Source organism: Thamnophis elegans, chromosome 6 (genome assembly GCF_009769535.1).
Source record: "Thamnophis elegans isolate rThaEle1 chromosome 6, rThaEle1.pri, whole genome shotgun sequence".
NCBI lineage: Eukaryota > Metazoa > Chordata > Lepidosauria > Squamata > Colubridae > Thamnophis > Thamnophis elegans.
Window position 1 is genome coordinate 62,865,307 of NC_045546.1, and position 20,230 is coordinate 62,885,536.

The window sequence follows — 20,230 nt, forward strand, 5'->3', positions numbered from 1 at the left end:
ATTGCCTCCTGGCTAAGTGTAAAGTCTCTAGGAACCCAAAGTGGACTGCTGGTTTGGCGTTGTGGCTCCTTTGGAAAATTAGGGCACGTAGGGATTCTGTAGAGTTTCATCCCCTTCCATGCAAGGTCATCTCTTTTGTTCAAGATGTGTTGGTTGTTTCGGAACCAGAGGTCTGCTAGCAGTTCGGTTTTGAGTCCATTGGTTAGGTCACTTGTGGGTTGGTCTTGCCAGTCACAGTGTTGCCGCCTGGTGGTCACTTGGGCAGCTGTTTGAGTAGAGGGAATGATAGCATCCACTACAAGCTCCCGTTCGCATTTGTACTGAGGCATACAGGAGTGGGTGTCAGATAGAAAGTTCCTCCCCCCTGGAATGTGCTTTAAAACAAAATCAAAACGGTTGAAGTACTGAGCCCATCGGACTTGCTTGCCCTAAGCGTCTTCAGATTTTTGTAGTCAGTCCAGACTTCGAACAGGTTAGCAGTGCCCATCTCACTACGAAAGCCTCCTTTTCCCACACAGCCCATTGTCTCTCTGTGTCTGTGAGCTTGCGGGAGGTGTAGGCACAGGGTTGTAAGTTTCCATCTACATGAAGCCGCTGGGTGAGATCATTCACCGGCACGGGATTAAATATCACCAATATGCGGATGATACCCAGCTGTATCTTTCCACCCCGTGCCAACTCAGTGTAGTGGTGGAAGTGATGTGCCAGTGCCTGGAAGCTGTCAGGGCCTGGATGGGAGTGGACAAGCTTGCACTCAATCCTGACAAGACTGAGTGGCTATGGATGTTGCCCCCCAAGGATAGTCCAGATGTTCCATCTCTAAGCCTGGGAGGTGAAATTTTACACCCCCCAGAGAGGGTCTGCAATTTGGGTGTCCTCCTGGACCCACAGCTGACACTAGAACATCATTTATCAGCTGTGACCAGGGGGGCTTTTGCCCAGGTCCACCTGGTGTACCAATTGCGGCCCTACCTGGACCGGGAGGCACTTCAAATGGTCACTCATGCCCATTACTGTAACGCGCTCTACATGGGGCTGTCCTTGAAAAGTGTTCAGAGACTACAATTGGTCCAGAATGCAGCCGCACGAGCGATATTGGGTGTACCGAGATACACCCGTGTTACACCTATCCTCCGCAAGCTCCACTGGCTCCCTATCAGTCTCCGAACGTGCTTCAAGGTGCTGGTTATCACCTTTAAAGCCCTACATGGCCTTGGACCCGGATATCTGTGAGACCGTCTTCTGCCACATACCTCCCAACGGCCGATAAGATCTCACAGGATAGGCCTTCTCCGGGTGCTGTCGACCAGTCAATGTTGGCTGGCGACTCCTCGGGGGAGGGCCTTATCTGTAGCTGCTCCGACCCTATGGAACGATCTACCCCCAGAGATCCGGACCTTTCCCACTCTCTCGGCCTTCTGAAAGGCTACTAAAACCTAGCTATTCCGGCAGGCCTGGGGCTGTTGATCTCATGAATGAGGTCCAGCCCCGCCTAGATTGAGTGCATGATGTGTTTTTTCTTTTAATCTGCTTTTCTTCTCTATTTTTAATTTTTATCCTTTTTAGAATTATATCCCTGTAAGCCGCCCGGAGTCCTTCGGGATTGGGCGGCATATAAATTCATTAAATTTGAATTTGAATTTGAGTTACTTTGGCATAGCATCACTCCTACTGCCATGTCACTGGCATCTGCCTGGGTCACGAAGGGTTGCTCCAGGTCAGGATGCTTCAGCACCGGCTTTCTTGGAACCATTTCTTTTAGTGTTTTGAATGCCTCTTGACAGGTTAGGTTCCACTCTAGGGGTTGTCCTGGATGAGGTTTTGTTCCTGGGCTCCCTGTATTCAGGAGGTCTGTCAGGGGTTTGGCAATCTTTGCAAAGGAGGGGATGAATTGTCTGTAGAAGTTCACAAATCCTATGAAGCTTTGTAGCTGTCTGCGAGTGCGAGGGGGGTGCCAGCCTAGGACGGCTTGTACTTTGGCTGGGTCCATCTCTATTCCCTCATTTGACAGTCGGTAATCCAGGTAGTCTACCCATGCACAATGGAATTCGCATTTTGATACCTTGATGTACAGGTTCGCTGCCAGAAGTTTTTCCAGCACTTGGCGGACCAGGGGTATGTAGTCGTCCATGGTCTCAGTGTAGATAAGGGTGTCATCTAGGTAGACGAGGACGCCCTTGTAGAGGTGCTCATGTAGCACCTCATTTATTAACTGCATGAATACTGCTGCCCCCCCCCCCCCTGCAGTCCAAAAGGCATCACTTTGAATTGAAAGCTCCCTAGGGGGCAGTTGAATGCTGTTTTCCACTCATCTCCTTCTCTGATACATACTCGGTAGTATGCTTCTCTCAGGTCTAGTTTGGTGAAGACTTTTCCCTTGGCCAGGTGAGATAGCATGTCCTTCATGAGGGGGAGTTGGTATAGGTTGTGTATTCACACCCCATTTATCCCTCAAAAGTCTACACACAATCTCATGGTTCCATCTTTTTTTTTCTTTGAAGAGGACTGGTACTGCGACCAGTGGCTTGGCTGGCTCAATGAACCCCCCTTGCTAGGGTTTTGTCTATGTATTTGAACATCTCTTGCATTTCCTGGGGCATCATGGCATACAGTTTGGGCTTGGGTAGTTTTGCCCCGGGGATGCTTTTGATGGCACAGTATGCCTCATGGTGAGGAGGCTGAACATTGCACTCAGCCTCACTGAATACTTTGTTGAGAAAGTGGTGGCCTTTCAACTCCGACGGTCCTTGCCTTGAATGAAACCGATCATCTGGATGCCTTTCAGTCCGGTTTCAGGCCTGGTTACAGCATGGAAACTGTTTTGGTCGCACTGATCGATGATCTCTGGTGAGCCAGGGATAGGGGTCACTCCTCTATCCTAGTGCTCCTTGACCTCTCAGTGGCCTTCGATACCATCGACCATGGTATCCTTCTGCGACGGTTACAGGAGGTGGGAGTGGGAGGCACTGTCCTACGGTGGTTCTCCTCCTACCTCTCGGACAGGTCACAGTTGATGTTGGTCGGAGGGCAGAGGTCGACCCCTAGGCCCCTCAACTATGGGGTGCTGCAGGGTTCGGTCCTGTCCCCCCTCCTATTTAACATCTACATGAAGCCCCTGGGTGAGATCATACGACGGCACGGGATTAAATACCACCAATATGCGGACGACACACAACTGTATCTGTCCGCCCCATGCCAACTCAGTGAAGCAGTAGAATTGATGTGCCAGTGCCTGGAGGCTGTTAGGGTCTGGATGGGAGTGAACAAGCTTGCACTCAATCCCGACAAGACTGAGTGGCTATTGATGCTCCCTCCCAAAAATGGTCCAGCTACTCCATCCCTTAGCCTGGGGGGTGAATCCATATGCCCTTCGGAGAGGGTTCGCAATTTGGGAGTCCTCCTGGATCCACAGCTGATGTTAGAACATCATTTGTCGGCTGTGACCAGGGGGACCTTTGCCCAGGTCCACCTGGTGCACCAATTGCGACCCTACCTGGACCGGGAGGCCCTTCGGATAGTCACTCACCCCCTTGTGACCTCAAGACTGGATTACTGTAACACGCTCTACATGGGGCTGCCCTTGAAGAGTGTCTGAAGACTTCAGTTAGTCCAGAATGCAGCCACGCGAGCGATTGTGGGTGCACCTAGGTACACCCACGTTACACCTATCCTCTGCAAGCTGCACTGGCTGCCCATTGGTCTCCGGACACGCTTCAAGGTGCTAGTCGTTACTTATAAAGCCCTTCATGGCCTGGGTACCTGAGAGACTGCTTCCTGCCAATTACCTCCCAAAGACCGACTCGATCGCACAGACTAGGCCTTCTCTGAATTCCATCTGCCAGCCAATGTCGGCTGGCGACCCCCTGGGGGAGAGCTTTCTCTGTTGCAGCTCCGGCCCTATGGAACGAGCTCCCCGTGGAGATCCGGACCCTTACAATCCTCCAGGCCTTCCGTATAGCCACTAAGTCCTGGCTGCTCTGGCAGGCCAGGGGCTGTTGAAGTATCCAGCCCCACAGTAACTATGAATGTTGTTGTATTTTTAAATTGTTGTCTGTCTTATTTATTCCCTTTACCCTTTTTATTGTAAGCCACCCGGAGTCCTCCGGGAATGGGCGGGATATAAGATTAATAAACTATAACTATAACTATACTTCTGCGAGGTCCTGATATTCCATCGGAATCAGTTCGGCCTCTGGGGTTTTGTCGGATGTGGTTGCCAGTTGTTTTTGTGGGCTCTTTTGGAGGGGGGTTCCTGTGTGGGTAGTGTTTCTGCTAGCTGGTGTGGGAGGGGTTGGGGGCCCCTTGATATCCTAAGTCTATGGGTACCCCCTTGCCACCAGATTGTCGGTCTCCATTTGTCTAGCCAGGAAAGTCTCAGTATGACTGCGTCTGTCATTTTGATGGCTATTATGAATCAAATTACTTCCCAGTAATCCGCTAGCTCTAGCCTCACTGGTTTGGTCAGGTGGATGGCATAGGCTCCTCCCATTAGGGACCCGTCAACCTGTTCGAACCGGATTTGGTGGGCCAGTCTATTTGCTCTGATCCCCAGTTTCAGGACTGTGGTTAGGTTGATCAAGCACCTTGTGCAGCCTGAGTCCATTAGGGCTTGAAAATCCCCCCGGTTTCCTGTTTTTGGGGCTGTGAGGCATATTGGAAAAAGGAAAGGGTGAATTGGTTCACTCACCATTGGGTCATTTTCTTCCTCGTCCTCGCTGTCATATGATTCGGGTGACTGATAGCCTGGGGTTCCACCACTTTCACCTGAGGAGGAAAGGGCCTTTGCAGCCAGGAAAGCTTTCTTGAACATGTTGGTGGTCTGTTTGGGGCCTTGTTCTGGTCATGCCCTGGGCGGTAGGTCTGGCCTTGGTTTTGGGGCTGGGGTTGGGCATGCAACTGCCATGTGGCTCATCCCCCCGCATCTGTAGCATTTCAGCAGACTTCGAGGAAGGGCTGGTCTCAGGGCCTGCTGTGGTGCTGTGGTTCCCCTTCGGCTAGGTGGTTTCAGGTCAGGTTGATTTCTCTCTTTTTTGTCCCGTTGCCTTCTTATGTCGTTGGCGCACAGCCCACTGTCGACTTTTGTTGCTATTTGGGCAATTTGCTTGTCCAGGCTTGTTCTGAAAAAATGCACCAGCAACTGCTCTGGTAAAGGGGGTAGCCTTCCTATGACCCTCCTAAATTCACAGATGTGGTCTTTAATGGGGCAACCCCTCTGCTTTAGGTTGCTGAATTCCTCTTCTGCATGTGGGTCCTCCTCCACCTCCTCAAATCTGTCCTCTAGCAGTTGCAGGAAGTCATCTATGTCTTGCAGTTGGGGGGGCTCTCCTCTTGTGAAGGGCTGCTAATCATTCCCTTGCTTCTCCCTCTAGCCCCTCTGCAATGGTATTCACCATGGCCCTGGGAGATGGGTAGAGGTGCCTATAATGTTCTTGGTGGATATCAGCTGAATCAAGGAATAGAGCTAGCTGGTCTGAGTTCCCATCAAACTTTCCCCTGAATTGGGGCGGGTCATTCAGCCCTACTCCTCCAACATCCTGTTGGCATCTTTATGCTTACACCTGATATGGCTGGCCATCTTCCTCACCTCTAGTTCAGAGGGAGGGAGGGGTTTCCCTGCTCTGGGCAGCCTGCCTGCTGCATGGGAGATGCACTGGTTGCAATTTCAGGCTCTTTCTCCTTCTATTGTGTGGAGGAGGGTGTCTGTGCTCCAGTCTGCATCTCCTCCCCTCAACAGGATCAGATAACCCTCCCCTCTCTTTTGGGCAGCAAGGGTGGTTTGGTCAAAATCCTCCCTCTGTTGCTCTATTGCACTCTCCAGGGATTCCATCTGGGGCTTTGGGAGCCTGGCTTGTGCCCAGTCCCACCTCCAGTCCACCCTTGCCAGCTCGCATGAGACCCTTCCCTGTATCTGGGGGCTAGGGTAAGGGAACTCTGCTTCAGCTGCCTTGGGGACTAGTTTCCACCAGTATTCATACTTTCTTGCTTCTGCTGCTGGGAAAGGCATCGTAGCTTTGATGTCTGGAGCTTTGATGTCTGGAGCTAGCTGCATACCTTCAGCTGCAATCAGCCTCTCTCTTCAGCCACGGTTGCCTGATTTTCCCTCCAAGCACCCCAAATATTGGGGGGGCTGCTTTGAGAGCCCAGGATTCAAGAAACCTGGAAATCTTGATAGATTTTAAAAGTAAGTTTTGCTCTCTGTGAAGTTCCCAAAGGATGACCTAATTAATTTACAAGCCTCGAGACAAAGTTCAAAAGAAATCCATTCATTTATTAGGATCAACATTTTGGCAATGTTCTTCTGTAGAGCCGAAACTGATTTCCACTTAATTGTGTTTGAACTCCCCCCTATATCCTCTCCCTTCTGTGTGTGTCATAAATCACGTCCACCAACAAGGTGCTAGGCAGGCTATGAACATGCGTATTTCACACACCAGCTGTAGGAATATGAGACCTGACTCTTGCCAAAGGTATGCATGGAATTCTACTCCCTTTCCTCCCCCCTTTTCCTATGTCGACTTGATAGCAGTCATGGAAACGCTTTACAAGTTGACATCTTTCCCCACAGAATCCTCCCCTATCCTATCCCCTTCCCTCCCTCAGGCTTGCCACACAGAAACGTCTCCTATCCTACCCCCTACCCCGGCTAACCCCACGGAATCCTATCCTATCTCCCTTCTCTCCCTCAGGTTTGCCCTACAGAATCCTCCCCTATCCCATCCCCCTTTTCTCCCTCAGGCTTGCCTCACAGAATCCTCTCCTATCCTATATCTTTCTCTCCCTAAGGCTTGCCCCACAGAAACCTCTGCTATCCTGTCCCCTCCCTCTGGCTAGCTCCAAAGAATCCTCCCCTATCCTTTCCCCTTCTCTCCCTCAGGCTTACCACACAGAGGCCTATCCTATCCACTTCTCTCTCTCAGACTTTCCATAAAGAATCTTCCTTTTCTCTCCCTCAGCTTTGCCCCCCAGAAACCTTGTTTATCCTATCCTTCTCTTCCATAGCCTTGCCCTACAGAAACCGCTCCTGTCCTATCCTAACCCCTTCCCTCCCTCAGGCTTGCACCACAGAATCATCCCCTATCCTATCTCCTCCTTTCCCTCAGCCTTGCCCCAGAGAAATGTCTCCTATCCCTTTCTCTCCCTCAGCCATGCCCCAGAGAAACCTCTCCCTTCTCTCCCCCAGCTTTGCCCCACAGAATCCTCCACTAAGACCTTCTCCCCCTCAGGATTGCCCCACGGAAACCTTGTTTATCCTATCCCCCTTCTCTTCCACAGCCTTGTCCCACAGAAACCTATCTTATCCTATCCTAACCCCTTCTCTCCCGCAGGCTTGCACCACAGAGTCCACCCCTATCCTATACCCTCCTCTCCCTCAGCTTGTCACACAGAAACGTCTCCTATCCTATACCCCCCCTCTCAAGCTTGCCCCACAGAATCCTCCCCCATCCTATCCCCTTCTCTCCCCCAGGCTTGCTCCACAGAAGCCCCTCCTATCCTATCCCCTTCTCTCCCTCAGCTTTGCCTGACAGGAGCCTCTCCTATCTCCTTCTCTCATTCAGACTTGCCTCACAGAATTGACTCCTCTCCTATCCCCCTTTTGTCCCTCAGGCTTGCCCCATAGAATTATCCACTATCATATCCCCTTCTCTCCCTCAGGCATGCTGCACAGAAACCTCTCCTGTCCTATCCCCTTCTCTCCCTCAGGCTTCTCTCCAAATTCCCAGCCAGCAGGCCAGATGAATCATGTGCTGGCCACAACCACATCCAATTGGCAGTTGGAACAGAGTTATTTTCAGGTTTGGAGAGGAAGTAGAACATCTAACTTCTTAGCATCAGAGCATGTTAATAATAATATAAAAATACCAATGCTTTGATGGTCATTTTGAAAATCCTTTCTAAGTGAGCACCTAGAAGCCAAGAGGAACATACGTGCCACATTTCAAGTTTGTAGGCCGTTTGGTTCTGGAAATTTCATGATGCAATGTAAGTGGTTTTTGCTTTTATATATATAGATTACTAGCAGGGGTGGGTTTTAACCGGTACCAACAGATACGGCCATACCGGATGGTGAAATTTAGTGTTCCTTCCTGTACCTGCTGGTCAGGAGGCCCCGTACTGGAACGCTCCCTCCCCTCATTTGCTCTTTCAATTGCCCCACCCATCCACACCACACTGCCGAAAAGTTCTCAGAAGAAGAACCAGAAGAAGAAAGAACTGGTAAGTGGCGGGGGGGGGGAGGATGTTGGGGAAGAGGGAAGAAGCAGAGGGGCTGCTAGAAGAGTGTGTGTGTGTGCAGAGGCTGTGGGTTTTAAAAAACATCTGCATGAATCCAGGAAGAGGGAAGAGGCAGAGGGGCTGGAAGATACTATAGGAACACACACTTCCAGCCCCTCTACCTCTTCCCTCTTCCTGGATTCACTCAGATGTTTTTTAAAACTCACAGCCTGTGCAGACACAAGGTGTTTTTAAAACTCACAACCTTTCCACAGCACACACACTTCCAGCCCCTCTACCTCTTCCCTCTTCCTGGATTCACTCAGATGTTTTTTAAAACTCACAGCCTGTGCAGACACAAGGTGTTTTTAAAACTCACAACCTTTGCACAGCACACACACTTCCAGCCCCGCTGCCTCTTCCCTCTTCCTTGATTCATTCAGACATTTTGAAAACGCACAACACACACTCTTCCACTCTTTTAAAAACATCTGAATGAATCCAGGAAGAGGGAAGAGACAGAGGGGCTGGAAGAGAGTGTGCTGTGCACAAGCTGTGAGTTTTAAAGACGTCTGAGTAAATCCAGGAAGAGGGAAGAGGCAGAGGGGCTGGAAGTGTGTGTGCTGTGCACAGACTGTGGGTTTTAAAAATGTCTTGTGTGTGCACAGGCTTTGAGTTTATAAAACTTTGAGTGAATCCAGGAAGAGAGAAGAGGCAGAGGGGCTGGAAGTATGTGTGTAAGGTGGTCAGTAATGTTGAAGACCGGCAAGGACAGCCATATTTCCTCTGTAAGTAGCTGTTTTATTATTTTATTGTGTACCTATTTTATTCTTATTTAAGTAGTAAGTGCACAAAATAATAAATTTCCTTTTTTATATCTTCTTTTTGTAGGTCATTCTTTGGGGCAAAGAATTCAGTGACATCGATTTGGCCACTCCCACCCAGTCACATGACTGTCAAGCTATTCCCACCTGAGCACATCATCACCAAGCCACTCCTGCAAAACAGGTCACACCTACAGAATAGGTTCTAAAATTTTTTGAAACCCACCACTGATTACTAGGGCAATTGGGACCAAAATTCCATTGCTAAGCAATGTGATCATAAAGTGTGACATTACATTACTGGCTCACTTAGCAACATTAATTCTCAGTTGCTGTCATTAAACAGCAATCTTATTAAGCAAGGCTAATGATATCCCTGCCAGTTTTCCCATTGTCTTTGTTTGTGGAAACATCAGAAATCACAGTCACGTGTCTGCAGAGATGCTATGACAGCCAGAACTTTTTAGGACCTGTCATAACAACTCCCCCCCCCCTATTTGGTATCATAATTTTGAACAATCACCAAACCAATGGTCATAATGCAAGGACTACCTGTATTCAATACAGAAATACTATATGTCTACTAGCATACATAGCCAAAGACAGAATGGAGAAAATCACCCTTTCACAAACGTATCTGATGTGCCTCCTGATTTCACTGCCATTAAATTCTTGGCTTCCTTGATGACAATTTCCAATATGCCTCCTGGTGGTTCCTGTGAGGTTGATTTCTTTTCTTTCTTTGAACTCTTCTTTTCTTTAAAAGAAGGAAAACAAGCATGGAGGAATAGCTGAATATATGAAGCTTCCATATTTTGCACTGTATGTTGTCCTAAGGTTAAAAATCAATACATATCAAACCATGCCTCTTAAGCCACAAATATGTCCTATATTAGAAACAACATTTTATACTATGCAACTGTATGTACATTATTTGTCCCTCAATGATTTCATATAATTTTAAAAAAGGCAACTTTTCAGAAACACATATGCTCATTAAAAATATTTTTACTTAACATACCCCAAACCAATACAATGAAATTTAAGTGAAGATAAATGATTTGAAGAAAAAAATAGCTTCTGTAATTTCTAATATGGACAGAAACCCTGAAAAGGAGTTGTTTGAAAACTCTGCAAGGACCACATAAAAGCCTGGATCTTGAGGCCTTGAGGGTTCTATGACATAACATGAGCGCTATTTCATTCTTGCATGAGTATCTAGAGTGGATTTATGTTCCAAACCAGATGCAACTTTAATATATATTTATGGCCCAAGACCAATCACAATGAAAGACCAGTATATTATCCAATAAAAGGAAAAATTTAAATTGCAAATACTGTAAATCATAAAACAATTAGCAGCTTATAGTTAATAGCATGAAGTAGGAATAACATGAAGCCATTTCTAACAGCTATGACTATTGAGGAAATTTTGCAACCTTCTTAAAGTTTTTTTAAGAGTGGTTACCTAAGAGAAGGATAATGACCTCCTGGTCACAATTTCAATTAGAGTTATTAATAGTTGGACCTATTAAACTTGAGTTACATTTTTTGGACAGGAAAGTGATGCTTTTCTGTTTCTACAACATTCTGTTTATTATATTTTAACTATGGATGGATGTCATAAAAATAATAAAAAGCAAAAAAGGTACACAATAAATCCTATCTCAAAGAAGGTTTATTTAAAAATGGTCAACACATCCCCAAATCTCTAACTTATCCCAACATCATTTTTTCTCCTTCCATTCAACCATGTCTGAAAAGTAGATTGCCTATGAATCTCAAAAACCTTCTCCCTGTTCCTCAAGCCACTGCTGAATTTGGGTGGGCACAGCTGATCCACTTATCAGTTGTTCACATGAATCAGTCAATCACACCAAAACCTGGTCACCCTAAGATATGCAGACACATGGGAATTTTGAGTAGAAATAATTGACAGGCTTTTGCAGCATTTTGCATACAGTGACAATCTCAAGTCTTGTTACCCAACAAGATGACGTTATAAGAAAATGCTGTTTAATAGGCAACTAATGAATTTACAGCGAATCCTGCCCTTGCTTCCAAAAATGTATTGATGGAGTAATATAGAAAGATGAAATGATTTGTAGTTTCAAATTCTTTTAAAAAGTAGTAAACCAACTTGAACAGCAACAAATGCAATATTTTGCAGCATTGGATTTTTGTTCCTAATGCCTGCAGAAGATCAGGAATTAAAACAATTAAAGAAAACATTGCTGGATGCGTCAACAGGAGTTTTTAAAACCTTGAATCGCTCCTAGAGGAAGTGTTAGGTTTCTTTCGGGTGGGGTGTACCGTAAAGCAACAATTATTTCTCCTTTATATTGCAGCCCAATATCAGTGGCAATCTCCATCTAAAACAAGAAAGTAAAATAGAAGAAAGTCTTGTTTAATAAATATTCACCTTCACTTTTAGAACATGTTGCACATTATTTTAAGGTATACTAATTACAAGCAGAACAATCTAAAAGACAAGTATACAGATGAAGATGAGCTTCAAATGACCAAACCTCTACCTCCTACACTCTATGAGCTTCCAGCAAAAAAGTAGGTAGTTTTTTTTATTTCTTTAAAATTGTCATAAAATTGAGTTCAACCCACTCAAAGTTTTTCAACAGTTCTTTTATTCTTGTGTTATTCAAACAAAAAGCAAGGCAAGTATGCAATTAAGCTTGTGTGTATGTATGTGTGTGTGTGTGTGTGTGTGTGTGTGTGTGTATCAGTGGTGGGTTTCTGCTGGTTCGCATCGGCTCGGGAGAACCGGTTGGTGAAATTTACCAATATGGTGAGAGGAGATTCGACTGGTGGATCTGGAAGTAACTTCCGGAACGCCTGCCTCGGCCCTGTCACTTGCTCGCTCACCCCTGCCCATCCGGAAGCCGCTCCATCACTCACTCCCCTGCCCATCTGCACTATCCTAGCCCCACCCACCGCTCACTGATTGGCTGGCTCACCAATCGCCCCGCTCTAAGAACCCTATCTAAACCCATCACCTTTTTTCCTGCTTGGCTTTCTATTGCTGCCTGCTGACTCTGAGGAGGTACGTAAGCTGCAACTAAGTGCGGAGCGGGGGGGGGGGAGGCATCCGGTGACCTTTTGCAGCCTTGCAAGGATCCCAGGCTCGCTTATAGCACAGGGCCTCATGGCTGCCAGAAAGCACGGGTGGGGATGGTGGCGGCGGCTTACGCGGCATGGCCGCCATCTTTGAAAAGTACGGGGACCTCGCAAGGCCTTTGCAAGGTCCCTGGGCTTGTCTAAAATGCCTGGCCACCAGAAAGCACGGGCGCAGGGGTGGGGACAGCGGTGGGAGCTTACACGGCATGGCCGGTCTCCTAGGACCTCCTAGGCACCAGCCGCACCACGCAAACTACCGTTCGTCTCCCTGTGCTCAGAAAAGCAACTCCGGGAAGGTTCTTTGGTGGCTGCAGACATCCTAAAACCTGCCTGCTAGCAAAGGACTTACCTGGGCTTCCTTTTCTGAGCACGCAGAGACAGGCAGTATTTTGTGCTGTCTGTCTCCCCATGCTCAGAAAAGCAACTCCGGGAAGGTGTTTTGGTATTGGCAGGCCTCCAAAAACCTGCCTGCTAGCAAAGGACTTACCCGGGCTTCCTTTTCTGACTACGGGGAGACGGGAGGTATTTTGCGCCATTTGTCTCCCCATGCTCAGAAAAGCAACTCTGGGAAGGTGCTTTGGTGGCGGCAGGCATCCTAAAACCTGCCTGCTAGCAAAGGACTTACCCAGGCTTCCTTTTCTGAGCACGGGGAGACAGGCGGTATTTTGTAATGAGGTTGTAATGAGGGGTCCTGGGTGCTCTCTGAGCTTGGTGCAGACGTTTCATTACCAAACTAGGTAACATCATCAGTGCTAGAAGGGAGTGGGGTTGGGGGGAGTGGAGGAGAAAGATAGGAAAAATAGGAGAGAGGAAGAAAGAGGGGGTGGAGGATAGTGGGATCCTTGCTGCTTTCTGAGCTTGATGGTTTTCTTACAGACCTTTCATTACCAAACTAGGTAACATCATCAGTCTAGTGGAGTGGGGTTGGATGGGGGAGGAGGAGAAAGATAGAAGGACAACAAGGAGAAAGAGAAGGAGAAAGAGGAGGTGGAGGATAGTGGGATCCTTCCTTGCTGCTTTCTGAGCTTGGTGGTTTTCTTACAGACATTTCATTACCAAACTAGGTAACATCATCAGTGCGAGAAGGGGATGGGGTTGTGGGGAAAGGAGGAGGAGGAGAAGTAGAAGGACAAAAGGATAAGGGGGGGAGAAGACTGTGGGGTCCTTTGGTGTTCTCTGAACTTGGTGGTTTTCTTGCAGGCATCTCATTACCCAACCAGGTGTCATCATTAGTGCTAGAAAAAATGGGGTATACAGAGAGGAGGAGGAGAGTGACGACTGTGTGGTCCTTGGTGCTCTCTTAGCTTGCTTGTTTTCTTCCAGATGTTTCATTACCCAAACCAGGTATTATCATCATCATCAGTGCTAGAAAGAGTGGGATATATTGAGAGGAAGAGGAGTGGGGGGGGGGAGAGACGGCAGCGGGGTCCTTGCTGTTCCCTGAGCTTGGTGGTTTTCTTGCAGACATTTCATGACCCAGCTAGGTATCTCACACCAATGACAATAAAATATCTGCAAGCAAACCTCGAGACCACAGGGCATTTATTTCTTCATTTATTAAATTTATATGCCTCCTGCCTCGTGGTCATCACAAATTCCTCATCAGGACCTTCCACAATGACTGGCCTCAGAATTACATCTCCACAATCCCAAATTTTATTTATTGTGTGTAGAATATTTTAATGGTTTTATTTTAATTTATTGTGTATAGAATATTTTAATGGTTTTATTTTAATTTATTATGTATAGAATATTTTAATGATTTTATTTTAATTTATTGTGTGTAGAATATCTTTTTTTAAAATCATTTTTAGGGAATTTTAATTTTTTAATTGTTTATAGAATGTTTATTACAAGAAATGTTATTCCTTTTTGCAAATGTTTTATTTGTGATGCAATATGTTGCTTTTAAGTGTACAGGTTGGTGCATGGTTTATGTGTCTCAAGGTGGCTGCTTTACTATGGGCAGGCCAGGTTGGTGCAAGGCAGCTTTGCCAGATTATGCGTGTTTCTGTGATACCTGGTTGTTTAGGTAATTGTGAGTTGGTTGCTAGTTGTGTGAGCTTCCTGGTACCGTCCTTTATAATTTCCCACAATGCCTTGATGGTTTTTATTCCAGTGGCTTTGTCTTCCCTGTTCTTAGGGTTAGGGAAAATGGCAGTTGGACTTACCTGAACTGCATGTTTCGACGAGAAGTGTGGGAGGAGTAACCATCGGGTATTAACCTAATCTGATTGCCTATTGGAGATTGAGGAAATCTTTGGAAGCCACACCTCCTGCTGCTCCCGTGGCCACCCAGTTTAACCGAACGTCTGGACGGCATCTGAAAGGAAGCAAAAAGAAACAGCCAACACCAATTCTTCCTAGCCGTTGCTTGAACCTGGACGTGCTCAGGCCCTACTTCACGGCGCGGGGCGCCATAACGGGCGGGAAGTGCTCCTCCCACACTTCTCGTCGAAACATGCAGTTCAGGTAAGTCCAACTGCCAGTTTCCGAAGAGAAGGTGTGGGAGGAGTAACCATCGGGACATACCAAAGTTAGTTGTCCTGGGAGGGAATGGACGGGCCTGAGCCCCCTTGCGAGTCCAGGACGCCCTGAAGGACCCTCCTGCCAAAGGCGGCGTCCGCCGAGGCGTAGGCGTCCAATCTATAGTGCTTCATGAAGGGAGACGGGGAGGCCCAGGGGGCCGCTTGACAAATCTCTTCTAGGGGAGCCTGGGAAGACCAGGCGGCTGAGGTGGCAGCACTTCTGGTGGAGTGTGCTGTGATACCCTGTGGGACCTGAAGACCCCGAGCCTGATAGGCCTGTGAGATGGCCGCTCTGATCCATCTGCTGATGGTGGCCAAGGAGACCTTAGCCTCTCGGGTGGAAGGCTGGAAGGACACGAAGAGGGCCTCTGATCGTCGAAAGGGAGCCGTGCACTTCAGGTAGATGCATAGGGCTCTTCTAACATCTAACTTATGCCAGGATTTCTCCCTCTCCCCGGAGGGATGGGGACAGAAATCCGGAAGGATGATCTCTAACCCTCTGTGGAAGGGGGAGTTGATCTTGGGCATGAAGGAAGGGTCGAGTCTGAGGATGACCCTGTTATCTAGGAAGGTGCAGAGGTCTGCTCTGCTGGAAAGGGCGTTGATCTCTGAGACCCTTCTGGCTGAAGTGATGGCTACCAGAAAAACGACCTTAAGGGTCAGAAGCTGGAGGGAAACCTCTTTCAGAGGCTCGAACGGAGCCTCCGTTAGAGCCTGGAGGACCGTGGGAAGGTCCCAGGAGGGGAATCGATGGACCACTGAGGGTTTCAAATTCACCGCCCCTTTGAGAAAACGCCTGAGAACCGGGTGTTGAGATAAGGGGGGAGCGTTCACCCCCCCCAGGACAGTGGAAAGAGCGGAAACCTGACGCCTAAGGGTGCTGGTGGTGAGGCCCTTCTGGTGACCCTCCTGGAGGAAGTCCAGAACCTGAGGAACCGAGGCAGTCGTAGGACAGATGTCTTTACCCCGGCACCAGTCTGAGAAGGCCACCCACGAGGCATTGTAGATGCGGGTAGTGGATTGTCTCCGGGATGCCTCTACCACCTTGATGACCTCCTCAGAGAACTGAGCCTGTCTCAGTTGTTCCCGCTCAAGCGCCAGACGGTCAGATGGAGCCACTCCGAGTCTGGGTACTCTAGGGATCCCTGGTGAAGCGCCACCTCCCCTGCTGGTATCCTCCAGGGAGGAGCTGTGGACAGGTCCACCAGATCTGCCAGCCAGGGGCCGCGCGGCCAAAAAGGAGCTACCATTATCAGATCTGCCCTCTCCGCTACCACCCTCCTCAGAACCCCGGGGATGAGGGAAAAGGGGGGAAAGGTGTAGAGAAGACCTGGAGGCCAGCTGCAGCATAGGGCATCCGTGTCCATGGCTCCCGGGGTCGGGAACCTCGAGATGAACTCCGGTAGTTGGGCGTTGTGCGGCGTCGCGAACAGGTCCACCGTCGGATGGCCGAATCTCTCGCAGATCCTGTGGAAGATTGAGGGATGGAGCTGCCACGCTCCGTTGTCGATCGTTTCTCTGGTTAGCCAGTCTGCCTGATGCTTCTCTGTTCCGGAGATGTGCTCTGCTTTGATGGATGCCATGTGTTTCTCCGCCCAGTGACCCAGACGCAGCACCTTGTCACGGAGAGCCTTGGAGTGGGTGCCTCCTTGTCTGTTCACATGAGCCTTGGCCGCTACGTTGTCTGTCAGGACTAGGACATGTTGACCTCTGACCATGTCCTTGAAGTGTCGGAGGGCCAGGTGGATGGCCCTGAGCTCCAACCAGTTGATGTTGTGTCTTAGGTCTGATGGAGTCCACCGACCCTGGGCGATCTGGTTCTCCAGGTGGGCCCCCCAGCCGAAGAGGCTTGCGTCGGTGGTGAGCGTCATCCTTGGTGGATCTCTGAAGAGGCAGCCTCTGTTCAGAGCTGGAGACAGCCACCAGCGGAAAGATAGCAGCACCTGGGGTGATACTCGGATCTTGAAGGTCACGTCGCTCATCCCAGCCTTCTGATGTGGTAGCAGGAACCACTGGAGCTCCCTGGCGTGCAGTCGGGCCCAAGGGATGATCCCTATGCACGAGATGAACTTTCCCAGGAGCCTGGAAAGGAGAACTACAGGGACAGAGTGTGACTTGCGAACCTCATGAATCATATTAACGATGCTGTCCTTGCGATCCTGAGAGAGGAACACCTCCCCCGCTACAGAGTCGATAATGGACCCCAGGTGAAGCAGCCTGGTGGAGGGCACGAGGTGGCTCTTCTCCAGGTTAATGGAGAACCCCAGGGATCTGAGAGTGTCGATGGTAGTATTCAGATCCCTTGTAGCCGAGGCAGAGGACCTGGCCAAGACGAGAATGTCATCTAGGTAGCAAAATAAACGGACAGGAAGGGAACGCAGGTGACCAGCCGCTGCAGCTAGGACCTTGGTGAAAGTCCTGGGAGCTGAGGCCAACCCGAAGGGCAGGGCTCTGTATTGGAAATGGTTCCCCTCATGGGAGAACCTCAGAAATTTACGGTGTTCCGGGGCGATCCTGATATGCAGGTATGCCTCTGTAAGGTCGATGGAGGCAAGGAAGTCGCCCTGCCGGATGCCCTCCAGGATGGATTTTAGAGAAGCCATTTTAAATTTACGGTATACCACCTTGGAGTTGAGTAACTTAAGGTCCAGGATGGCTCTCCAACCCCCCGAGCTTTTGGGCACTAGGAAGAGGTTTGAATAAAATCCTGACCCTTTTTCCCCCTCTGGGACCCTCTCGATGTCCCTGATGTCAAGGAGATGTTTAATGGCCTTGGCCTTAAGGGCCTTCTTGTTTGGGTCTGAGGAGGAGGTGAAGGTGCGGAACCTACTGGGAGGAAGGGAGCGGAACTCCAGGCGAAGCCCGAGCCTTACCGTCTGGAGAACCCACTCATCCGATGTGATACGCTCCCAGGCATCCGCAAACATGGAGAGGCGACCGCCGATGGGGTGATCCGGGGTGGGATCACTTGAATCTGCGGAAAGGGCGACCACCTCCTCCATGAAAGGGCCGCTTCCCTTGGTGTTGGCCCCTGAATCTGTTCTGAAATTGTCTATCCCCCTGCCTTTGAAATCTGGGGTTTTGGTACCTCTGGCCTTGGCTGTCCCCTTCAGGTGGTCTGTAGGATGTCCTCCTAGGGTACGGTGCATGGCGGAAATCCGACCGCTTGTTCGTTGATGGGAGGATCTTCCGCTTGTTCTTATCTTCCACAAGGAGAGGATCCAGCGCCGTCCCGAATAACTTGTCCCCGGTGTAGTCTGCGCCGGTTAGGTGCCACTTCATCCGGGATTCCGCCTGCCAGTGACGTAGCCAGAGTAGTCGCCTAGAAGCCACTGAGGAAGACATAGCACGCGACGCATACTTTACCGCATCCAAGGTGGCATCCGCTGAGAACTGCGTTGCCGCAAGCATCTTGGAGATGTCCTGCAGGAGTTGCACTTCAGAGGCTGGAGTCCTGTCCCTCAGTTGCTCCAGCCACAGGACCGTGGACCTATTAAAAAAGGAGGCAGAGGCAGCCACCCTGATAGCCCAGGTGATGGCCTGGAACGTCTTGCGCAGAACAATGTCTGCTCTCTTATCCTCAGGCTTGAGGCAATTAGCGGTGTCTCCTGCTACGACCGTTGAGGAAGATGCCAAGGTTGCCACCGGGTTATCCACTTCAGGAACCTTCAAGGCTTGGGCAAAGGCTTGGTTAAGATTATAAAACTTTCTTTCATTCCCCCCTGGGGTGGGAAAGGACCCTGGCTTTACCCACTGTGATTTGAGCACCTCCATAAACATATCTGGGGTGGGGATTTCCTCCTTAGCTATGGGGGGCCTATGAAAGGGCCCCTTCTTCCTCTTGCTTTTGCCCTTGCCCGAGGACTCAGTTGCTGGTTTGGGATCCAGGGGTGGATCCAGATCAGCTGTGGCTACTGCCTTGCGTAAAAGGGAGCTGAATAAGGAGGGGGGGGAAAGGCCCGCTACGGTGGAATCCTCCTCCCCCTGGGGGGTCTTCATCCTCTGAAAAACCCACATCCTTTAGTTCTCCTTCCTCGAGGTCGGATGCCTCACTAGCCGTGGATGGGGAGGGAGACCTGGCTTCCCTTGCAGCCGAGGTGCTAGGGCGATCGCTCTGTCCTCTGGGGGGCTCCTGGGGGGCCCTGCTCTTGGGAGCCTGTGGCTGCTGAGTTAAGCTAGAAGCCATAACCTGGGCCAGAGCTCTGGCAAACATGTCCTGGAAGCTGCTGGTTAGATCAGGCAGAGCAGGATGAAGCTCTGGTGGTTGGGAATATTCCCTGGGTTCAGGGGATAGAGGTGCTAGGCGAGGCCGGGCTGGGCTGGCTGCTCTGTGGCCAAAAGGATCCGCTCTCGAATCCAGTAAGGGAGCAGGGGAGAGAGGTGGAGAAAGGGAGCTGTGCCTTCTCAGAGATCCCCCTGGAGAGGCTGGGGATGGTGATCTGTGAGTAGCCCGGGCAGAGGCCCTGCGTGGAAAGCGTGATCTGGGGGGAGAAGGGCTGATGGTCGCCCTGTACTCCCTGGCCGAGGCCCTGGTTGCTCTGGCCTCCTTCCTGGGGGATGGATTCTTGGGGGCCCTGGCTTTGTCCCTCCTAGATGGTGATCTGCCTCTGGGAGCAGGGGGACTCGCTCTGGAGGGCCCTTCCTCTGGATCCGCACCCCCCGGGGCTCTGGGCCTAGAGTTTTTGCTCCTAGTCGCCTCCGCCATTACTCACGGTTCGTTGCTCACCCACGTGCTCCTTCTGCAGCCAGCTGTAAATAAATTCCCTTCCTAGGGGTAGGATCCGCCGCTCTCTGATTGATTGCAGGCTCTGCTGCCGGCAGGCAAGGCCCTGAATTCTCCCCCCGGATCACCGGTGGGGCAGAGCAGAAAGGAAGCCTCTTCCAGCTTCCTACGGCCTCGTGAGCACTTTCGGCGTCGGAACGCTGTTTACGCGCTCCCACGTGCTCCTAAGATGGCGACGATTCAAAATGGCGACTGCTGGTGCCGTCGGGAGTCTCCTTCCTCCGTTGGATCCCTTTTCGCAATCCTGGAAGGGTTCTGGGTTCTCCGGCTTTCCTGGACTCCTCCAATCATCGCCTGGAGGTTTCTCTGCGATCCTGGGCCTTCCTGGGGTTTCCACCCCCTTTGGAACGATTGGGCGGCCCGGCAGGACTCTGCGCGCGTGCGCTGGCAAGCCGAGGCTTGAATAAGCGGCGCGGAGCACAGCAGAAGGCAGGTGAGGTCGCTTTAAGTTGGAATTCCTTGCTGAGGCTTTGCTGAAAGTAAAAACTCCTGAATCTCGGATAGAAGGGAGAGCAGGAAAAAACACTCTGTTCAGGCCGAAGATTGAGGTTAAACTGGGTGGCCACGGGAGCAGCAGGAGGTGTGGCTTCCAAAGATTTCCTCAATCTCCAATAGGCAATCAGATTAGGTTAATACCCGATGGTTACTCCTCCCACACCTTCTCTTCGGAAACAAAACTGGTTTCATCTGCAGTCTTTTGGGGGAAAATTATTATTATTTGGTCTTTTCCTGGCATTGTCATAGTTTGTGTG

The 20,230-nt window shown here is 49.9% G+C and overlaps 1 protein-coding gene across 1 annotated transcript in view; it reads right to left on the minus strand.

Moving 5' to 3' along the window:
- Positions 1-20,230, minus strand: part of SYTL5 (synaptotagmin like 5) — a 187,127-nt gene that overhangs the window by 4,572 nt on the left and 162,325 nt on the right. The window contains exons 14-15 of the mRNA XM_032220008.1: positions 11,299-11,407; positions 9,657-9,792 (exon numbers count right to left, since the gene is read on the minus strand). Of these exons, the coding sequence (XP_032075899.1) occupies positions 9,657-9,792; positions 11,299-11,407 (245 nt within the window). The remainder of the gene's footprint in view (positions 1-9,656; positions 9,793-11,298; positions 11,408-20,230) is intronic.